At 30.6% G+C, this 22,434-nt stretch overlaps 4 protein-coding genes across 6 annotated transcripts; 1 reads left to right on the top strand and 3 right to left on the bottom strand.

Annotated features, from left to right (window-relative positions):
• On the bottom strand, window positions 1-3,481 carry LOC139095506 (protein EFR3 homolog cmp44E-like). The gene is made up of 7 exons (XM_070646877.1): window positions 3,342-3,481; window positions 3,182-3,271; window positions 2,994-3,123; window positions 2,786-2,936; window positions 921-2,606; window positions 454-636; window positions 1-311 (listed from the first exon to the last, which is right to left on the bottom strand). The coding sequence occupies exons 1-7, from the start codon at window positions 3,346-3,348 to the stop codon at window positions 168-170; spliced, it is 2,391 nt and encodes a 796-aa protein (XP_070502978.1). The 5' UTR covers window positions 3,349-3,481; the 3' UTR covers window positions 1-167.
• Window positions 3,482-6,516: 3,035 nt separating this feature from the next.
• On the top strand, window positions 6,517-13,419 carry LOC139095499 (probable serine/threonine-protein kinase DDB_G0282963). 3 transcript variants are annotated; one of them, XM_070646868.1, is made up of 10 exons: window positions 6,517-6,706; window positions 8,014-8,133; window positions 8,566-10,285; window positions 10,742-11,333; window positions 11,397-11,557; window positions 11,621-11,714; window positions 11,771-12,093; window positions 12,148-12,357; window positions 12,413-12,458; window positions 12,920-13,069. In XM_070646868.1, exons 1-10 carry the CDS (start codon window positions 6,616-6,618, stop codon window positions 12,929-12,931), a joined length of 3,369 nt encoding a protein of 1,122 aa, XP_070502969.1. In that variant the 5' UTR covers window positions 6,517-6,615; the 3' UTR covers window positions 12,932-13,069. The 3 variants fall into 3 exon arrangements, with proteins under 3 accessions (XP_070502969.1, XP_070502967.1, XP_070502968.1); XM_070646866.1 differs by lacking the exon at window positions 12,920-13,069 and adding an exon at window positions 13,093-13,419 and having other exon boundaries at window positions 6,523-6,706; XM_070646867.1 differs by lacking the exons at window positions 6,517-6,706; window positions 12,920-13,069 and adding exons at window positions 7,747-7,840; window positions 13,093-13,419.
• Window positions 13,420-13,605: 186 nt separating this feature from the next.
• LOC139095531 (single-strand selective monofunctional uracil DNA glycosylase-like) lies at window positions 13,606-15,046 on the bottom strand. Its single transcript, XM_070646914.1, has 6 exons — window positions 14,952-15,046; window positions 14,728-14,882; window positions 14,479-14,657; window positions 14,319-14,423; window positions 14,103-14,261; window positions 13,606-14,040 (listed from the first exon to the last, which is right to left on the bottom strand). Exons 2-6 carry the CDS (start codon window positions 14,876-14,878, stop codon window positions 13,765-13,767), a joined length of 870 nt encoding a protein of 289 aa, XP_070503015.1. The 5' UTR covers window positions 14,879-14,882; window positions 14,952-15,046; the 3' UTR covers window positions 13,606-13,764.
• A 266-nt stretch (window positions 15,047-15,312) lies between these two features.
• On the bottom strand, window positions 15,313-22,335 carry Tnpo (transportin 1). The gene is made up of 7 exons (XM_070646871.1): window positions 22,229-22,335; window positions 22,003-22,134; window positions 19,974-21,929; window positions 19,589-19,856; window positions 19,340-19,415; window positions 19,036-19,210; window positions 15,313-18,872 (listed from the first exon to the last, which is right to left on the bottom strand). The coding sequence occupies exons 2-7, from the start codon at window positions 22,102-22,104 to the stop codon at window positions 18,765-18,767; spliced, it is 2,685 nt and encodes an 894-aa protein (XP_070502972.1). The 5' UTR covers window positions 22,105-22,134; window positions 22,229-22,335; the 3' UTR covers window positions 15,313-18,764.
• Between the last annotated feature and the right edge of the window lie 99 nt (window positions 22,336-22,434).

Here is a 22,434-nt window from a genome sequence, read left to right on the forward strand (position 1 = left end):
TTTGACTTTTCATTTCCATAAATTTCATTTATATTCATAATATTTAAATAAATAATCACTAAATGCTCTATAACCATTGATTATAACAACAAAAAAAATATTGAGTAGCACTTTAAATAGCTATTAATAGATATTGATAGTAAATCACAACTTTGTTAATTATGTCCTTAGAAGAAAAATAGCTCTGGAAAATTCCTTTCATATATCGGTTTCTGATTCTTTGAATTTAAAGCATTATCGTTGGTTAAATATGGTCGATCCATGGCAAGTGAATTGAATAGTTCATTCAATTTGTTTTGGATGTGATCATGCTGTTTTTGGAATAGGAGAAAGAAGAAATAAAGAGAGAAAAAATATTTTAGCTTATGCAGAACTTTGACTTAGTTCCAGTTATTTTCATGCATAAAATTCCGATTAACAAAATGTTAGTCAAGAAAAATTAATTAAACTTACCGAAGACTCATTAAACTTCATTAGTTCATCAAAGTCTTGTTCCTTTAATGATTTAGCCATTTGCTCTCGTTTCTCTTTATTGACTTCATCAAGTTTCGCTGATTCGTGTGTTGCGGTCAGAATCCTTTTCATTCCTTCAAAATTTAATTCAAGCATGTTCAATTCTTGAAGATTTAATGCTTTCTGTAATGGACAAATAGAGAAATCATGTAAGTATATAAGTTGTTAATGAATAATTCATGAATGGTACTGTCCATCAACGTGAGAAAAAATCTTTTGAATTGAAGGGTTTAAAATAAATCCTAGGATTAAAATTTAAATCCAAGGATTAAAAATCAATTCCCACAATTTATATCAAGTCACAGACCATTCACGACCAACCCAAACAAAGAAGAAGAAGAAAATTAAGTCATTCAGTTATGAAAGAACAAGTCAATTAAAAATGCTATAAAAAAACAGTTACTTACGCGCGATACATCCGGCGAACTCTTAATGCTATCAATATCAGGATAAGTATCTGACAAATTTCCATCTCGTGTGGATATGCCATCAATTAATGAAGGACGACGATCAGATGGAAATAATGATTCCATTTGTAATCGTTCACTACGTATGCCTGATTTCTGTAATACTGATACAATGAATTGACGATCAAGCAATAATTCATCAGAAATTTCTAAATTCATCGAATGAAGTGTCGGCGACGAGTCTTCAGTTAGCGGTGGCAATAAAAATGGAGCATTTTGACGTCTCTTATCGATTAATTGTTCACAATAATCAGTAAATATACCAAGACATCGGCTTATAAATGTAGCAAGCGAGATGGCAATACGATGCAAATTACATTTATGTCGAACGGTGAGATCCTCTAATGATAATGCCTTATTTTGCAGATGGAAAATAAAGACCATAAATTCTTGAAGTGTCTCAATGCATCCCATTTCTGATATCATTAATGCGGCTGTTGTATAAGCTGATTCCAATGTAATAACCTGATCATCAAGTAGCATACTATTTATAAGTGCATTCATTAAATTTCCAACTTGCTTATTTGCAAATATTATATCGGAACGTGAGGGCGGTTCCAACGATAACGAATGGTATTTTTTTATTGTTACAACTGATACAATCTGTTGATTTTTATGACGATCAAGCAGTGCTTGTAAAATTTCCATAACAATTATCCGAACTTTTGATTCCGTCACTTTTGCCATTTTCAATAAAGGTTGTAGGAATGATGCTGGAAATGCTTTTTCAAATGACACTGTCCTGTATTGAACACTAACTTTAAGTAAACTTTTTAGTAATATAATCTGTAGAACTTGATCAACTTCATCCTTCTTTGAAAATGTTGGAACTTTGTTCATAATAAACATCATGATCTCAATTTTCTGATAGTCAGGATGATGATTTGCAAACTGACCGAGTGCATTAATTAAATTCTCTTGATATTGTCCGATTGTTGGATTTTTACTACTTCCACTATCACGTCGTACACTATCACGCAACAATGTCAAAAGATTATTAATGATATCAAGTGCAGACGGTCCAACACTTTCGCCAGCAGCTATTGATATAATTGCTGATAAAACGACAGCAATATATGTCTTTGTCTTTGCCGATGCTGTGGTATCTAAATGAGACATGAGTGTCTCAACGACACGATAACTGTATTGCGGCTGAATTGAAAGCATGACAATTTGAAATGTGTGAATAGCAAATTCATGTGGAATCCATAATTGATGATGATCTAAGTGTGTGAGTAATGGTTTTAAGACATCATTAATATGACTGAAGGATGCACGTGAAACTAGTTCACGTAAGACACTTTCAGCTAAAACTGGTGGAGTTTTTGGTTCATTGTCTTCTTCATTTACTTCCTCTTCTCGCGCATTGCCAGACTGCATGTTGAATAGTAAAGATGGAACTATTTTCTCCATATGCTGCCTTTCCCAAATATTTTCGACTAAATCATCTGATACTGTCTTCCTAATAACACCCTGTAGACCCTTAATTCCAGCCATCCTTATATTATTTCTTATCTCTACATTATCATTGCTTCCGTGACACATTGATGAGAATTTTGAGATGAAAAAGTCGTAACGACGGTGATATGATGGAGCATCTTCTTCAATATTTGCGAACTTGACAAACTGTAATGGAGATTGATGGTAAGTAACTTGATTTATAATTTAAATCCTAGGATTAAAATTAATTTTGATTGATTTTGTTTAAAATTCGTCATTAAACTTTGTGTATGGCCTGTACACATCCTCAATCCATTATTATGACTCATTCTATTTACCCAAAATCAACCACTTTAAATACTTACAGAGTTTGTTGCCATAATTTGGAGACTTGGATTAGCATCCTCGAGCAACTTCTGTATCATTTTAAGGAACGATTCTACGAAAAGATTGAGTGTTTGAGCATGACAAGCCATCAGCAGCAAATCCATAGCTTCCATTGCTATTTCTACTAGTCTGTAATTAATAAAATCGATTATAAAATGTATCATTTTGGTTTTAATTCATGCATACTTATATCTCCGCCTATTAATGTCATGTGTCGCTTTTTGGTATAAGTACTCGCCGATTCTATCGAGTTTTTCAGGTGAACTAAGCGAGTAGAAAGTCAGTTTTTCCATATTAGACTTGACTAATCCCTCCTCTATGGAATAAAGTTCAATTATTGATTTTCAGATTTGATGACATTAGCCCTAACTCACCTGGATTTGCTGGAAAAATGTTGTCCACCAATCGCTTATAGCGAGGCTTGAAGCATCCCGCTTGGCAGCAACTTAATTTTGCACAACAACCTTGAGAAAATTTTTAACAAGGACAAATTAATGTATTACTTCATTTTATGGTCTATTTGATGATACTTACTTAACATTTTGTTGCCTGGAAGATGACGTTTCTACTTTTATCCTGTAAACTATTAATTGAACTATATATTAGGGCTATTTACTACATTTAAAGGAATTAATTTGGAGTAATTTTTAATGTCAATAAAATTCAATGCTAAAATAGTGCTAAAGTCTGTGCTAAAAACATGTTTAAATTTAATTTGACCGTTATTTTTTGCTGTCAGTTTTCTTTGGATTTTAAATTGTTTTTACTTTATTGAGTGTATTGATTCAAATATCATTGACTAAAATGATGTGCATGAAACTTGAAAATCAGTAAATTACTACAGTTAAGTCATGTTTCTGTAAAAATTCTCTTCAAATAAAAATAACGATCGAAATTTATTTAAATTTGTTTTTCTTCATTCCAGATGAATTCAAATTTAAAACGACCGTTAAAGAATACAAATATCAAAGAACCGTTAATTAAATAAGGTGAAAATGATTTCTGCCAATAATTGCACAATTTGCAACCTTGTAGATAATATTCATAATTAAGTTAATTAAATATTGTTTAAATACTATTTATGTCCCCATGTGTGATTTCCATTTTAATTTACCTAATTAAGTGCATACATAAAAATAAAATTTTAATTTTTTAATAAATAAATGAGATTCATGACTTATTTTAATGTCCGAGTGATCAATACTGAGACACACATTGTGGTATTGATGTATTCGCGTACATGTGAGATATTTTTATTTTCATTTCGGAGTCTTTTTCTCTCTTTTCGCCTTTTCGCGACATTAGTCTATATCTTAAAGCACAACAAGTCAAATCGGTGTGCTGAAAAATATTTTTTTTTTGTATTTCGTGTAAAAATTTAAAAAATGTGGAATTAAAAGAATTCTTTTTTTGGGAAGTTCAATGAAAAATTAAGTTTATTAAATTATAATTAAAAAAATTGTGAAATTAAATTTAATTAAATTAATTTTAAACATCCAGTTGATAAGAATTGATAAGTGAGTTTTTGGAACTTAAAAAAGTAATCAAAAGTGCTTAAATTATAATAAAATTTACAAACTTATGTGCTAAATGAAATTTTCAGTTAATTTAATTAATAAATTCATAATACAAGTTCATAAATCCTTATCAATGACTGTTTATCAGTCAAATAAAAAACCATTTGGTGTCGGTTACTGAGAAATAATTGTTAAATTAATCCATTGTGTACCATTTGAAGGTCTACTATGTCACATTGAGCATTGCTCTTATTCACAGTATGATTTTCACTTTCATCTGTGTTCATTATTAGTCCTCATAAATCAGCTTTTAATATTCTTTATTGGTGAAATTTTTAATGCTATTAACTAACTATTTTTGGTTCTTTAATTCATATTACGACATACTTGTATCATATAAAACATGCTCGCTTAACAGCTTAATGACACTTGCGTAGAGAGTGGACAAATATCTATTCACAAATCTGTGTATTTATATGAAAAATATTCTCTCTCGAAATACACTTAAATGCTGCTATTATTGAGTCATTAAGATGTATGTGGGGTCGGTCATGAATCACGTCTAGGTTTAGTCTTATTCTGGGAACAGAACTTGATTCTTTATCAAATTTAGAACTTTAGTAAACTTTCTGTTCATTAACGATCATTTGAGATTTGAATAATATTTATTGTTCATAGTTCAAGACCCTTTTTAGTACAAAAGTTCAGTCTGTTTTTGAACTTCGAAGAATAAACATTATAGTGAAGAATTAAATCCATTTGGAAGTTGTTTTATTAAATTTATTAATAAATAATCATTGTGCTACACATCTCAAACCCAAGCAGGCGTTGAACTTACACTCAAGAGCATAACAAGTTGAGAATAACGCAATAGTTTAAGATATTAAAGAAAAATTGACCAAAAACAGCCAAAACGGCGCTGTTTTCAGCACTTACATATTTTGTCATCAACAAAGCGACGTAGCAGTGCCCTAGCGATTACATCATGCTGCTCGGACACTCCATTAAAGTAATTACAGACCTACGTCATTCATGAACGACTCCAACTCAATGATTGTACATTAATTTCTCGATATAATTCAATAACAATCAGTTCTTCTCGCTTGTTCTCTCATTGAAGTCTTCCATCTCAAAAATATCCTATGAGCGAACACGAAAGTTCTTAATTTATTTTATCAGAGATTAAAATTGACCAAAAAAAAAATACTGGAACTATAAAAAAAAATCTCAGCTTTTTTTACTTTTCTTCATCTCTGTGAGAATTGGACAGGTTTTGACACAACTCGCAAAAAAAAAAAACAAGCAGCGACAAAGAATTTTAATATTTTTGATACTAACATAGTCTTTATTAATGTACCACATGTGTGTATAATATAAGCATTTGTAAATTAGAGAGAGAAAATGTGATTAAAACTTATCGGACATAAGCGTATTTTTGGTGGATTTTAGTTTTTGTGGTTGGAGATAATGTTTAGGAAAATTGTAATCAGATTTGATCTAAATTGGATTTTGGACAATTGAAAGGTTTTGAAAGTTTAAACGAACTTTTGTATTTTGAATTTTAATAGTTTTAGTCTTAAGATTCTAAATCTAGTACTTTCATTGATCATAAATTAAAAATCTACTACTTCATTTTTGATCCTTGTATTAGAAATTTAGATTAAAAATGTTTAATTCAAAGGATCAGCAATTAAATCGTAAGAATAAAATTCTAGTACATTTTCAATCCTAAGTTCAAAAATTTAGTACTAATGTTTTAATCCTGGGATTAAAAATCTAGTACATTATTAGATTAAGTTCAAAAATCTAGTAAAGCTTTCAAATTTTAGAAATATGTTAAATTAATATTGAAAATAGTTAAGAAACAATCAAAATCCAGTACATTTGTGTACTAATGTTTAAATTCATTACTAGAATCATATATTTTTAAATAAAAACCGTTACAAAAAGTGTCAACAACCCAAAATGAACATCAAATTCCTATTTCTCCACCAGAATTGCGCTAAGAAAATGTATATTAATATATGTCAAAAAGATAAACTGGAATAACACGAAATAATCCCTTTACACCTCAAAATCAAATTTAACTATGTGACAACTCAAAAAATTACAAAACTAGTAAAATTAAATTTATAATTTCAGGATGACATTTTTATCAATTGCATTACAAAATTCAATCTTTGTATAAAATGACGTCATTTTAGAGATATTTTTTTAAGAGGACAAATTTGTTGAATGAAAGAGAGAAAAAAAGAGTTTTGAGCGTGTGAAAGAAATGTTATGCTATCAATATGGTGAATTCTATGGAGAATTCTTCAACGCCAAAGACTAACAATGGGCCTCGTGTGTCTTTCAATCGTGATGTACATGTTAAGAGATATGGTTAGTTTGACTTTATTTTTTCTATCCTTTGCATTGATCTGAATTAATTGAATAGAACAATTTATTTCAACACATGTCGGTAACATGCAGAAAAAAAGAGAGAAAAAGAAAAAAATAACTTAAAACGTAAATTGACTTTTATATTAAAATATTGATGATAAATTCTCAAGTGGGTGCACTAATAATTTATTATATTCATTCACAGTGTCGGCAGTTTTGTTGAGATTTTTGTAGTTGTGTTAAAGTTCAAAATTTAACAAATTTTTGAAATTTAAAATTTAACGACTTTTTGAAATTTGAAATAATTTAGCCAAGACACAATTTTACCAAAGTTCAAAATTTGACGAATGTTTGAAATTCAAGATTTAACGACTTTTTTAAATTGGAAATAATTTAGCCGAGATTATAAAAATATCAGACAATTTAAAATTCAAAATTTGACGAATTTTAAATTCAAAAGCATAGAATCTAAAGTTCTAAATTATGACTTTTCGGAATTTGAACTTTTAGCCGAGGCACTAAAATTATCAAAGACACAACATAAATTCAAAATTTAACAAATTTTTGAAATTCAAATCAAAAGTCAATCAAAACACAATTCAGTACTAAAAATAATCGAAGACACAATCAAAAATTCAACTAAAAACCGTTACAAAGTCATTGAAATGAGCAAAAAATAAATTGCAATGCCAATTAAATGAGAATAAATGTAGACTAATGAGATAAGAATGAAATGATGATGTTCATTGATATAATAATATAAAAAATACATAGACAGATCGACAGATAAATCAAACTATATTCATCACATATTTTATTCATTCACGTTCTTTTTTTGAGCATTTCCAAATATGTGACTTTTCCACAAACAACAAAAAAAAAATTACGATTTTTATCCCACATTGATTCTATGTTATTCCTCTATTGTGCACACATTAACAAATGATCTTTACAATAGGTTCTCTGTTGAGAATGAAAATAAAAATATTTTTGTGCGACCAGTTGACGTTTGTTTATACAGCAGTAACTAATACTGCGACGATGATAAAATTCAGATGATTTTGCATTTGCCATTTGGTTTTTTTTTTAGTATTTTAGTAGTTTTCATTTCATTTGGATCTGTGGAATACACAAGTCGCGAATCATCACTTTTCACTATCTTTAGACATTTTTTATTTATTTATTTCGTGTCTATTTCTATCCATTCATTTCCATTTCGATGAGTTCTTCTCTGCATTTACTATTGATTGATTGATTAGGATTGGTAAATATGGCATATTTTAATCTATTGTTTTAATTGTTAAAAGGTTCATTATTACTAAACAATGACAATTTGAATTCTGACTCAAATTCACGGTCACAATCGCCAAATTTGCGACGTCAATTACCGAATGACTTGTCTCACGAGGCTTTAGAGAGAGAAGCAGGTGAGTAAATCGTCCTGATTTCACCATATGGATGTGTTCATGTGAAAATTGTACTTGAATTTGTGAATGAGAAGAATAATTTTAATTTCTGAAGAAAATACACAAAATTCTATACTGGATCAACTTAGTTTGACAGATTAGAGTTGTTATTGTCGATTCCAATGTCTCTATCTGTTATTTGACTAAAAAGTAACATAAATCAAAGAATTCTTCAAATTCCTAGAAAAATATTTCAATGTGTTAGTGATTTTAGTACAAAAATTCAAAATTAATTTGACAGTTGACATTTCAACTTTGAAAATCCGTTAATTATTCATTGCAATTTTTGCATGTGCACATCCAAAAGCCCCACATGACACACATGATGACATGTCATAATCAACAATAACATTGATTGTCAATTGTTTATTCATATTTTTATCACAATAACAGCCTTGGTGCTCGAGCAGGTCAACAGTTTTGGATCTTTGCCACATCGAAAGCAAGCATATAAAAAGCCATTACGACGAAGTAAATCTGACGCATCAACAAAAAAACTTAAACGAAATTCCATATTCAATTTCTTTAACAGTATACCAGCTTCCACTAACTCGATCTCTTCAACTAATAGTAATCAAAATAATGGTAGTAGCACAGACACTAAAACGAATGATCAGAAAATTGTAAATAATAAAAAGGTTGGACGAAGTAAAAGTGATATAAGTTCACAAAGTTTAAAGCATAAACGTGAAAAATATGTCAATAAGCTGCATATTAATGAAAATAATAACAACCATAACGTAATAAGTAGTGACAGTGATAACAACAATACTTCCTTAATAACAAATTCTCTAACTAGAAAGAAAATTCCATTGAGTCCAATAACAGAAGTCAATACGCCATTATTGGACGATAGGAATTGTAGTGACTATTTTGAAGCAAATAACAGTAATATCAATAACGTCGAGGGTGTCGAGGACTGTGAAAATTCATTGAAGCAACAACGTAGTAAATTTCTATCAAAATCAATGGAATCAATGCACAGTTCACAAATGCCAGTTGAAAAGCTTCCGCTCACAAAACACGTGAGGGTGGATAAAATAATTAAACGCTTATCTGTTGAAAGATTATCGCCTCCGCCAATGGCCGTCTTACAAGCCGGTGGCTTTTCATATACAAAACCTCAGCTTTCGCCTAAAAGTCCTACTTTAATGCCATCATCACCCAATAATACTAATCATAATAATTATTTTAATATGAAATCTATGACACCAACTGTTGAGAGTCACATAGATAACAGCAATACTAATAGCCTTAATAATAGTAATCATAACCCAAGTAACATTGTCTACACACAAGTAGTTTGCAATGATCAAAAAAATGCTGATGCTAGTAAAACAATACAGAACAATGACATGCTACTTAAGACGAGCCGTAAACAGTCAGCAGCTAGTCCTAGCAATTTAATTAAACAATCAATGAGAAATGATACAGTTGATTTTATCAATACAGCTTCAGACGAGAAAGTATCATCACGAAAGCATACAGTGGATGAGTTTGGACGAGACGAAATCGATAATATTGCATCAACGAATGAGGAAGAGCCAATTATAAAAGCAAATATAAGAAAACACATTCCAAGATATTCATCCAATACAAATATTGATAATTTAATTAATAATCATCAACAACAACAGCAACAACAGACTTATTACTTAGATAACGAATTTGATCGTCTGAACGAAATGCGTGAAACAGATTTTAATAATGGAATCGATGCTACATTGAGTAGTCGTCGTGAGATCTTGGAATCTCGCATAAAATCAAGAATAGGCGGCCTTCACATCAACAATGACAATAATCACACACGCTCAAATCCACCTACAATCCACAAACGAACATACAACAAACATGGCTCAAATGAATTTATTAATAATCGCTTTTCGCCTGAACGAAAACATCTTGATTTTAATAAATCGTCATCGCCGACGAGAGTTAAGTATGAGCAGTCGAAAACGTCAACGACGTATTTGGATGATGGATCAATGAGAAAAAATTCACATCATAGTCAAAAGTTCATTGATAAATACACAGATTCGGGAAATGAGACGGACATTGTTGTTAAGAATAATAGTCACAATAAGAATCGGTATAGTTCCAGATTTAATATTGGGTACGCCCATATTTATTCTTTCATTGTTTTAAATTTATCGCATTTTTGCTTAAGCAAATGAGCTTATTTATTTGCTTTAAATGGCTTACTTTGCTGACTGGATGTGTGAAATTTCATAGCTAACTGTAATTGGATTGTGACAATTCCTTTTAAATATCTTGAAACAAATTGACTAAATCTTATTTTAATCCACTGGATTAATCCTTGATAAGTTTTAAAAAAAAAATCGGCCTTTTGAAATTCAAAAATTTAGAACTAATGTTTTAAGCCCTCTAAAGTTCAAAATTTCAAATTCCAAAAAGTCGTTAAAATTCTTAAATCTGAAATTCCCTCTAAAAATCTATTACCGAACATCCAGTCAAATAAAATGCGCATAATTCACCTCCACATACTAACATTCCCACTATTAAAATATCCACTAATGAGAACATATGTTTGCATTTTATTTCCTCACAGTCGTAAATGGAACTACGAGGATGACATAATCGAATGCGAGCTATTTCTAATGAAAGAAAGGAAACATACAGATGAGACTTATCCTTATCAACTTGTTCGCACATACGTATATCGTCAAAGCAGCAATAATGACGACAATTACGACACCGATCAAGATAAAAAGAATATTTTAAAGGAGTGGAAGCACAACAAGAAAATGACAAGAGAATTTATAAAGACACAAACGAAAAAGAAGAGTGGATTGGATAAGGTCAAAGAATTGTTTAAGTTGAGAAGTAATAAGAACAATGAAGAAAATGAATTAAGGGCACGATACCGTGAATATTCACCGGATATTGAGCCACCACCTCAGAAGTCAGTTCCAACAATGCCAAGACGTCGTCTAAGTACACCTACAGCAAGTCCCATGACAACAAGTCGCTCAAAGTCATTACCGCCGCCAAAATTACCGCAGTCAAAAGTAGTGAATAAGAATGCATCAACAGTAACATCCACAAGTACATTGAAACGCGATAAACAAAGCACAAATGGAAGTCAGCAGAAATTTAATTGGTTTGCATCATTGGATCGATTATCAAGAAAGAAGAGTCGAGTAGGTCAATGATGGATTAAGTATGGATAAATTTTAATTTTATGATGTTCACTTCTATTTTAGGATTTATCAAATCCCCCAACAATTGATCGTCACTCAAATTCAAATTCGTCGACCATAACACGAGCAAAATCGTCAAGTATGAAAAATATTTCATTGTCTAATGGATCAAGTAAGAATCTACGATTCTTTGGTGATACTGATTTGGACGATGCAGGCAATAAGTAACACGAGCAATTGATTTTAAGAGGATTATTTACAGATTATTGTCAATTTTTTTGTTTAAGGATTAAATCACCATCTCATTATGATGAGGCACGAGAAAAGAGCACATCGCTGCAGAATTTGAATTCTGGTCGCCGAACGAGACAATCGAAATCGGTAAAATCCTTATAATCACTTCCTTTACAATTAATCATTATGTCTATTGTCCTTAGGTCTCTCGATCACGTGCTGAGCTCATCAATATTGCCGAAAGTACATCCGATGAAGCAGAAAAGACAGGAGAATCGCCAAGTAATCGTAGTCGTCCAGTATCTCCAACAATCAACAACTACCTGCCTCCACCAAGACCACCAAAATCCACAAAACTTGTTCGATCAGTCTCGACACTTCCTCGTCCGCTACCGCGAAAATCTCTTGGACATGATGCTGTTGACACCCATGACGCATATTATCCACAATATAAAAGAGACAGTAATCTTGAATCCGATTCCAATTTTTCGACATCACGAAGGCTTCGCAATAGTTTATCTGTCAGGTATTAATTTAATTAATTTATATGTAAATTTTGCTATTTTTTTATTTTTTGCAGCCGTGAAAATCTTGGCCGTGATCGATTTGATAGCGATGCAAGTCAACGTAGTGTTGTGTATCTTCATGCGAGTGTTGTTGGTGATATTCCGCAGACATATGGACGGAAACTTTCGGGTAAAAGTAGTGTAAGAACTGCATATAATGAGGAACAGCCAATTATTAGGACAGTCAACAGTTCGCTTGCCATGGATGCTCCTTGGAAGCCGAAGTAATTAAGTTTGTGCAATTTTATGGGAATAATTAATTAATTTTTAATTTTCCAGGTTTATAAGCGATGGATATGAGATCAACTACAGTAACGATCAAAAGGTAGCACATTTTGTACTAAATCACAAAGCTAACAGCTATCAAATTTCCATTTAATGAATTTCTGTTGTGCATTTTTGCGAAACTAATGTGTTATTTCACATTGCACTTGGTATTTATCGTCATTGACCGTGGAATTAATAATTTTATGAATGAACTTGAAGTGAATTCGGTGTTATATGACGAAAGAGTTTGAAGGTTTTGTTAAATCCTAGGATTAAAATTAAATCCTAAGATTTAAGAAATTGAAAGTTCAAAATTTGAACTTTAAGAATTCAAATTTTTCAAAACCGTTAAAATTTTTAAATTTTACAAAACCGTTGAAATTTTAAATTTTACAAAACCGTTATCAGCAAAAATGCAACCTAATCATAATCTTCATTTTACAGCAATCTAATCATAATCTTTCTAATTCTAAATCTCTTCCTATATTTATTCTCTTTATTTAATTTTCATTATCACAGAACATCAATTAAATATTGAATATTCTTCGCTTTGCTTCAGCGTCACTTTTCATAGCTCACACATCTGCTCTATATGTCATCATCATTATAATCTTAATCTCACAATAATCGTTTATTTAAACTAATCATGAGCTTTATATAGGAATTTAAAAAAAATATTAAATTTATTTTAGAACATTGAAAACAGACGTAAATTTAGGAGCAAAAGTGCGACAAGAGAAAAGAGCAAGTGGGATCGAGAGGCACATAAAAGGACATAATCTCAGAAATATAACTTTAATATGAAATAAAAAAGATTAGATTTTACTACTTTATAATTCCCTCCATAAAATGATTAAATATCATAACTTTTTTTTTCATACGTGTCCATTTTTTCACGACATTGAGATAGAAATAAAATAAAAAATTTGTACTAACGTCAAAATATGGAAATGAAATATAACATGTCGACTAATTTATAAGACATTAATAAATCAATGTTACTAATTTTACTATAAAAAGGTTTTTCAATGAAATTCAATTTCAACGGAAATTAATATTTTGAAATTTTGAACTTTTTGAACTTATCGACTAATTTGAATTTTAAATGACCGTTACTTTTAAATACCTAATTTAGCCTCCTGAAATCAGAGCAATTAACTTTTGGAAGTAAATATTTTCAGTCAATTACTTTTATTCATGTCATGTATCAATTACGAAATACCAATCTTAATGCTATCGATAGCTATGTGTTAAATATAAATATACTCTTATAACTTACTTGTAATGAATGCTCGTTTAAAATACTGAATATTTTTAACAGGTACACACTTATTATGTCTTAGGTTCCGCTAATCAAACAATAGTTATTGCCGTTCATTGTTGAAATACTTAATAATGTCATTTTCTTGATACCATTTGCGTGCTTTATCAACCCAGTCATTATTGTTTAATGATCGAGGACTCGGATGTGCCAAAAGCTTGCAGTCAATCAATTCTGAAATGAGATTCTTCTTCTTGAGATCTTTGATACGGTCATTAGCGTAACTACCAATACTGATTATAATTTGTGGATTGAAGACTTCAATGGATTGTGCCAAATATTTTAAGCATACTGCATTTAGTTGTGCTTTTGCTGGTCCCTAAAATGATTTACAGTTCTAAAATCAGTTGACTCATGTTGATTATCAAGGATGTTCTGTACCTTAATTTCTGTTGGAGTTATATTTCGTCCAGAAGAGTGTAAAAATGCGAATGGACAGATGTTATGAACAAAACAGTTGGTGAAGAAGTTTTCAGGCTGTCCACAAAGTTCTTGAACTAATCCCCAGAATCTTTTGCCACTCGGTTCCTCTTTAGTGCACTAAAATGCATATTTACAGAACAATAGTTGATGAAAAGCAATCATATTGAAACTTACATCAAGTCCTTCAACTGGCTTTGACGGAATCTCAATGTCAGGCTTTCCAACATGACCAGTCAATCGCATCCAATTTTTTACAGTTAAAACGTGACCAAATGGAACCTTGAAGTAAATTGTTTATTTAAATGAGCTTTTAAATAAATTAATGAATCATTACTCCAGTTTGTCCCATTCCGTTTATTCCTGGATTCATTCCTAAGAATAATACTTTTGGTGCCTTCTTGAGGTACTGCTTCAGATAATTCTTATGAACTTCTGCTGCATAATCCAAAGTGTTGTAGATTGCTCCAATATTCTTATCAGATTTGCTGAATTCTATTTGTTTCAGCTCTTCGCCTATAAGAATTGTATGGAAAAAGGAAAGGATTCTTACTGGATCTCTTACAAAATTTATGTTAAAACTTACACAATTGCTGTTCAAGTCGCCAGATCTTTTCCCAAAACATCAATTCGAATGTAATCGATACAGATGATGCAATATTAGCTTCTGGATAATTTGTATCATTTGTTGCTGTATCTTCTTTTTGTTCACCAAGCTTCAATTTCTTTCGAAGCATATTGCTGCATAAATAGCAAAGGATTTTATGATATTTGAAGTCAATAGTGTGTAATTATGTGTTAGAAGCTTACCTGATGTGTTTTTGACTTTAATTACTTATGATTTAATTGAATATTCTGAGAAAATGTTTTTGTGCTGAGAATTGTTTACTATGATTTTGTTGACATTACGTTTGAATTAGAAAAGTTCGTTATTTTAGGGGTGGAAGTTCTGTAAGGATCTTGGAAAAATGAAAGAGCAACGACGTTTGTTGATATGGAAATTATGTTGGGAGTTGTGGATTTATGGCAGAAGGATGAATCCAATTGGAATGTAGTGTTTCACATTTTAATCTAAGGATTTAAATCTCTAGTTTAATTTAAATCGCAGGATTTATTTAAACCACCTGTGAATTCTGTAAAAACCTGAAAATGAAGGCATGATAACAAGAGCTTTTCTCTCTATTCCATCTTTATTTACTACATTCTTACATACAATTCTATTTCCATTATTTTGTTTTTAAATATTAATTTAAATGATGAATCCAATTCATAGTCCAGATTCGTCATGTTTATTAAAATGTTTAAAAGCAATGGATTATATGCTTTAAAAAGCAACAAAGTACAATTTTGTGTATTATTGCATGAGGAAAAAGGTCAGTAAGTATTTCAAAGGAAATCTCATTTTTTTAAAACTTTTTTTTTTTGTTTTTTCTATGAAAAAATAGCGTGACTTTATGTCTCTGAATTTTTTTTATCTGGATTTTGGGTTTTTGTTTCAAAAAGTAAAAAAATATTAATTAGAATTAAAAATCATCTCAAAATAAATATTCGTTGGCAAATTAAAAAAAGGGAAAAACTTTTTAATTAAATTAGATATCAATCAAGATTAATAAAAGAGTTTAAAGACGATATTTACGACGATGATATCGCTTTGTTTAAACGCGGATTTTCGCGGATTTTTTGTCCACCGGTGGACATTCAAGGTACTACGTACGATTCAGTTATCTACGACATAAACTTTTAAAGCTTAAAAAATCAATTTTTTTTTTCATTTAAAATTAAAATTTACTTAACATAACTAGTTGCGATACGAGCATTTCCAACATGATACAGCATGTTGGAAACTTAAACGCGACGACCCGAACACGATAAATAGTTTATTATTGGGAAAAAAAATGTTCTTAAATAAATGAAAATTGACTATAGTTCACAATTAAATATCACCACTTTTTATCAACGTTTTTCTTTTTTTGAGCACGAAACGCGATTTACCGATTATCATTTAGTTCCTTTTAAGTATAGTTATTTTAAATTATAAGATCATTTTCAGTTATCACACGACAACGGCGGAAATTTGTTTCAATTTATTTCATTATTTATTATTATCGATTCCGTATTATTATATTCTCGTTATTATTATTTGTTCTGATATTATACGTAATTTATTATTATTTTAGCACGATTGTATTTTTGTATTATTCAGGATTATGGACAAGGACAAACCTTTGAGCTCTTTACAGTGTACACTCTGGGATAAAAATAACATACGATTGGATGGAGCAAGCTAGATGTTGCTGTTATTGATTTTATGGAATTCAATTTGAATTACATTCAAAGAAATCGAAATTGGCTCGAATATTTTATGGGAAAATCTTTTTTTTTGACCACTTGCTTGGTCGACCAATTGCAGCCAGTTCCAGGGTTGTCCCAACTCGAAGGGTTATCTGGCCGAGAAGCACATCATGGAAATGGCAGTTAAATGAACTGTATTAAATATACTAAACCAGACTTGACAGACAGTTGCCTTTAAAAAGACTTCTGGTCACCTCAACCTGTGATACATTTGTCATTGGCAGTTGATAGTTGGGAGCTTTATTATCTAGTATAATAAGCACCCTCATCAATAAGCGTCAAACCAGAATTACTCTGCTTATTGACATTTCATTACATGACAGAATCCAGTATCAATTCACCAAAAAGTGATCAAAAGCTTGTCATTCATCAAAAACCCTTCTAAAGTATTATAGATCTGTATTATAGTTTTCGTATTATCATATTTTCGTATTATATGTTATTATTATTATGCTTTGCTTGAACAGATATTACTTTTTTTTATTTTATTGGATCATATTATAAATTTTCATTAGACAATTTTCAGATAATCCATTCATAACTTTGAACTTTTTGTCAACCATTGCGATTTGTGTGTGTATTTTTTTGGCAAAAAGAAAAACAGTTTTTTGATCACTAACCTTGTTCATTCTTACTAGCTCGTTCTCACAATCATTCTTTAAATACAAGTCATTGAGTCTATCCGAAAATTGCTTATAAAAAAATGTAACTGAATGTTAATTAAGATATTTTCTTTTTTTTTTGTTACTATGAGAATTTTTTTCATTAATTTTTCAGTCTTTTCTTTTCATCTTGAAAAAGCTTATTATTTTTTTTTATATCGGTAAATTAATTCTTTTTACATGTTGCGTATCTAAAAAATATTAACACTATGATACTAAAGAGTACCAAAAATTTTACATCTTCAACTAATTTTAATTCATTTTTTTTTTATTAATTTTCTAATATCTGTTCAAACCAAAACTTCTTGATACTTGTTGTTTCTCGTTAAAATTATTATTTTTTTTTGTTCAGTTCCGATGAAAGCTCGATTTATTTCATAATAATTTTTTTGTCTTATGTGACACCGCGACGACGACGACGGTCACATATTATTTTGTTTCTTTCACGGACGCGGCTATATACGAACGCGAACGCGCGAGTTTCTCTTGTTTAGGTTCCGTTAAAAATTTTTTTTATTTAATAAAAATAATTATAATCAAAAAATTCATTTTCATGTATAGTAGTAAATAGAATATAATCCTCAAAAATTAATTCATTAGTATCATAAATATTAGGAGGGATAGGATGGGTTCGAGATTTGTAGATGTGTGAATGTAATTATATTTTTAACGGTTTTTCATATTTTGAATTTTTTAGTACAGGTTTTGATATGAATTTGTGGTTCAATTTTTGAACAATACTTTTAGCAAATATTTTGAATTTAAATTTTTAGTACAGAATTTGAGGTTCAATTTGAATGTTTTTGAACAATACTTTTAACGGAGTTTTTGAATTTGAATTTTTAATACGGATATGAAATCAGCATTTTGCACCTTAAAATTGAATTAATGCTACAATTCACACACCTACATATCTCAAAGGAATTAAAGGAAGTTACTTCTGTTGGTTTTCAATTATCTTCACCCTACGAATTTTTGCTTATTTATTACTACATGTTTTTATTTTATGCAAAATATTAGAATCATGCATTAGCTATGCAAAAAATATATATATGTGTGCCTCTTTACAGATATTCATGCAATATATGTATAATTCACTTGAGCTATAACTGAGATTGAAATTAATTTTTTCATAGAAAGATATCAGCTCAACTTTATCATAATTCACATTGAATACTTTAAATTGATATAGTTATTTTAGTTAAAGAAAGGAAGGGGAAAATTGTTAAGTCTATCTTGTGTTTTTAGGAAAATGAAACTATTGTCTGATGATTTTTACCGTTAAAAAAATCATTTCTTTATGTTTTTATAGCTTTTGAACAATATTTTAATTATTTTATAAAGTAGGTATTTAAAAAAAGTTCATCTGTCATCAAAAGAGTAAATAAAATTTTGGGATATTGATTTCTGTTCTAAATCTTTTTTTGTAAAAGAAAGGAAAAAATGTGTAATTAAAAATGTGTCATTTTCTCATCTAATAACACGAAGTTTTTTTTGATAATTCCTTTAAAATATTTATATCTCACATTTAAATGTTTTTTGTATGTTAATGATTGATTTGAAGAATTAGCATTATTAATGAGAAATGTATGGAATAAGATATTATATTTTAAATGTCATACATCGCATTGAGTCGTTCTGCTAATTGAGGTGGGAATTGGTCAACAAAATGTCGCCAATTCTCATCTCCAACTTGCGTCTTGAAGCCGTGAAGAATCTGTTGAATAATAATTGAGAGAAATTTTGAAATTAGTCATTAATCAATGCTTAGCGTAGCCAAGCTTCAATTAAAAAAAATAAAGTTCAAATTCTGAACTTTGCTTATTTAAAACAAATTCAACCGTTATTTCGAAAATTGTTGTTAATTAATTAGCACTTACATTTTTCAACATCTCATGAAGATCAGGCTTCGGACTGCTCCAGGAAGCAGCTGCGTCGCAGAAGAATATGAAATCGGGAACCACACCAGAAGGATTTACAGATATCATCTGACACATGCCACGAAAGGCCGAATCCTTTTCCTCGTTGTCACGAATATTTCGCAACGATGAACACCTAAACATTAAATTAAATCATAAAATAAATTATTCAGCATAAAAGGATCGTCGAAATTTTCATAAATAAAAGTTTTTGACTTAACAATGAATTAAGAATAGAACTAAACAAAATAAATTTTTTACACACCACTGTCTGACAAATTGCTGTAATGAAGGTGCAACTTCCATCGGACACACAAAACCAAGACGACCAATCGTAATTGCTAAATTTAACCGAAAATAAAAGTAAAATTAACTTTTGAAATAATTGATAATGAATTCATATTAAATACACAAATTGGAAACAAGATAAATCATACTGAAGCACAATTAATATAATTAATTAAAAATTATTTAAAAACGAGGTCAGGATTGACGTGTTTCGGTGATATTTTACCTGTATTTTCAAGAAGAGTTTTTGGAGTATTTTGACTCTTAATAATTTCAATTAATTGAAGTAGAACCATTGGAATAAATGGTTTTGTATCAGCACCAAGCTTTATGCTAATCTCACCGATCGCCCATGTCGCATTATTACAAACTGAAATATATTCGGGATTCAAATTGTTACCCAAAATAGGTAAGAAATCGGAAATGTATGGATGAACATGCGGAAAGCATGCTTTCGTCAAATCTCCAAGAAGTGCAAACGAGGATTGTCGAACCTACAGATATAATAAATCATTAGTTAATGAGCATTAAAAATTTAAAAAGTTAACGGATTTTAAACATTTAAATTTTAGAACAAATTTTTTAAATTTAAAAAGCCGTTAAAAACTTACCTCTGGCATAGAATCTTGCATGCATTGATAAAGCAATTGCATAATATTGCTGCTCATTACAAGTGACTCAATGTGGATGTCTAAGCCTTCAGCGAGTCCGCTTAATAAATCCAATGCAACAATCATAAAGTCCTTATCTGGAGAATCATAATGTCCAGGTGATGTTGTACTTGCAATCTCTTGATTTAATGTTTGTTGAATTAATGATATGCATCTACGATAGACAGGCTCACAGTAAGGAAGAAATCCACTTTGTAAAGCTGTTGCAACACTCGAAAGACATTCAAGAAGTGGGAATAAATCTTTATCTTCATCCTTAAGCATATTCCATTTTTGAATAAGCGGTGGCATTAACAAATTAATGTATTCGGACTTGTTAAGATGATGTCCAACAGAGTCAGCCAATGTTCCAATTGCGTCGTAAAGTATGAGAAGATTTTTATGTTGATATTTACTAAAGGCAAAAACTAAAGTTTTTAGAATAAATCCTAAATAAGGAACTAATTCGGTGCAGGCTTCTTCTTCTAAGCTAGCAAAACTAGAGCATGCAGCTTCCTGAACTCTCTTATTAGCATCCAGAATTCTCTTGAGTAATTCTTCAATTAATGGCTTCAAATATTGATCATGCGGCTGAGAGACAACCCAATGAGCATAACGTGATAATGTCCAACACGTAATTGATCTTACTAATGCTTTCTTGTCACTTAGACAGTTGATTAAGAATGGAATAAGTTCGGGTAAATGCGGAATCATACCGTTCATGCAGCCTTCAGCGATAGCACCCAATGCAAGTATACCACTTTCCTTAATAACCCATTGCTCATGGAATAATGTCTCCTTTAAGATTGGTAACAAAATCGGAAGTATTTCGTCTTTAAAGACATTTGCAAGAATGTCTAATGCTGCTGCTGAACACTTTCTCAAATTCCAATCACTTAAATTTGAATCGTCAACTAATCCATCATCCTCCTCGTCTGAATCGCCAATATCAGCATCATTTGGTGTCGCATGTGAATCTCCTTTAATTGTATGCGTTCTAGATTTATGGAATCTCGGTTTTATGTCTTCATCTCTGTCCGGAATGAATTCGTCTTCTTCGACATCGCCTTTCAATATGATTATATCAATTTCGGAATATTTCATGCCTTTCACTAAGACAGGAGCTAATTTATGAAGATGTGGACCAAGAACTTCCTTACAAACTGGATGTTCAGCGAGTGATAACCAAAATTCACATGCCTCTAATGCTGTATCATCATTATCTTGAGTACGAACAAGCATATACTCAATAATTGAATTCATATGTGGCATTAGTCTATCCATTCGTACATCCAGGAGCATCACTAAGCCTCTACATACATTCTTCCTTACTTCATGATCCTCGTCATTTGACAAATGAAAGAGATTTTCAATGAATGTATCAATATGAATCATCAGTGCTTGAGTACGATGAATGATGAACTGGTTAATGCATGCAATAGCATGAGAACGGATTTTTGGACTTGAATGGCGGAAAAATTGAAGAAACTTTGGAATCATTATGTTTAATGGTCGATTTAATTCGTTACTATCGAGGACTTCGGCTGAATCTTCACAAATTTTTTGTAAAGCACCAAAAGCACCTTCGCAAATACTATATTCTTGTGAGTCCAACATTTCACAAAGTGTAGGCAATAGCTCCGGCCAATTAAGAATTCCTCCTTTATTGGCAATTGTTGTAATCAAAATTCCTACAGTTGCTCGAATCAATGGCGACGGATCGCCAAGTGCCATTAAGCATTCCTTCTTGATATATTCAATGATTTCAGGTTGTAAAGATGATGCATGTATTTTAATATTATTCTTCAATATGAGACCACTCAATGAACGCGTTGGTTCATCTTGGGATGTTAATTTGGTGAGCACATATATTAAATAATTGTTAAAATCAGGATATCGATTGAGTTCCTCTAGTTTCTAATGGAAATAAAAAAAATTTGTTAATCATAAAAGATCCAGTGAAGATTCTAACAAGGAAAATGTGACTTACTAATTGGACATTTCTTTGAATTTGATTATCTGTCGACTGGCTCTGTTTTAGTAGCGTTATTATCTGATTTAATCCTTCAGCCTGTGGCTCCCAACTTGCCATAATTAATGATTAATGTAATAATGCTGTGTTCTGAAACAAATTTGCGTAAATTCATTCTCTTCCTTACTCTATGGCTTCACATTTGTTTTCTGTGAAAACACTGGATGTCATTACGACTACTTACCTTCGTTAATGCTGAATGTGATGCTTTTAAACCAATTTATTAATTAAAATTTATTTTTTCTCTGTGATTTTTAATAATTCTACGGAACACACTCGAAAAAGTAAAACTTTCAAAAAAAATTTGACCGTTATTTTTAGTACATAACAAAAAAAGTTTATTTCTGCTTTCTGCAAGTTAGGAATTTCAAGATACAATAAAATCAATTA

Source organism: Chironomus tepperi, unplaced genomic scaffold, assembly GCF_022539635.2.
Source record: "Chironomus tepperi strain 1889 unplaced genomic scaffold, CSIRO-AGI_Ctep_v1 contig_364, whole genome shotgun sequence".
NCBI classification, from domain to species: Eukaryota; Metazoa; Arthropoda; class Insecta; order Diptera; family Chironomidae; genus Chironomus; species Chironomus tepperi.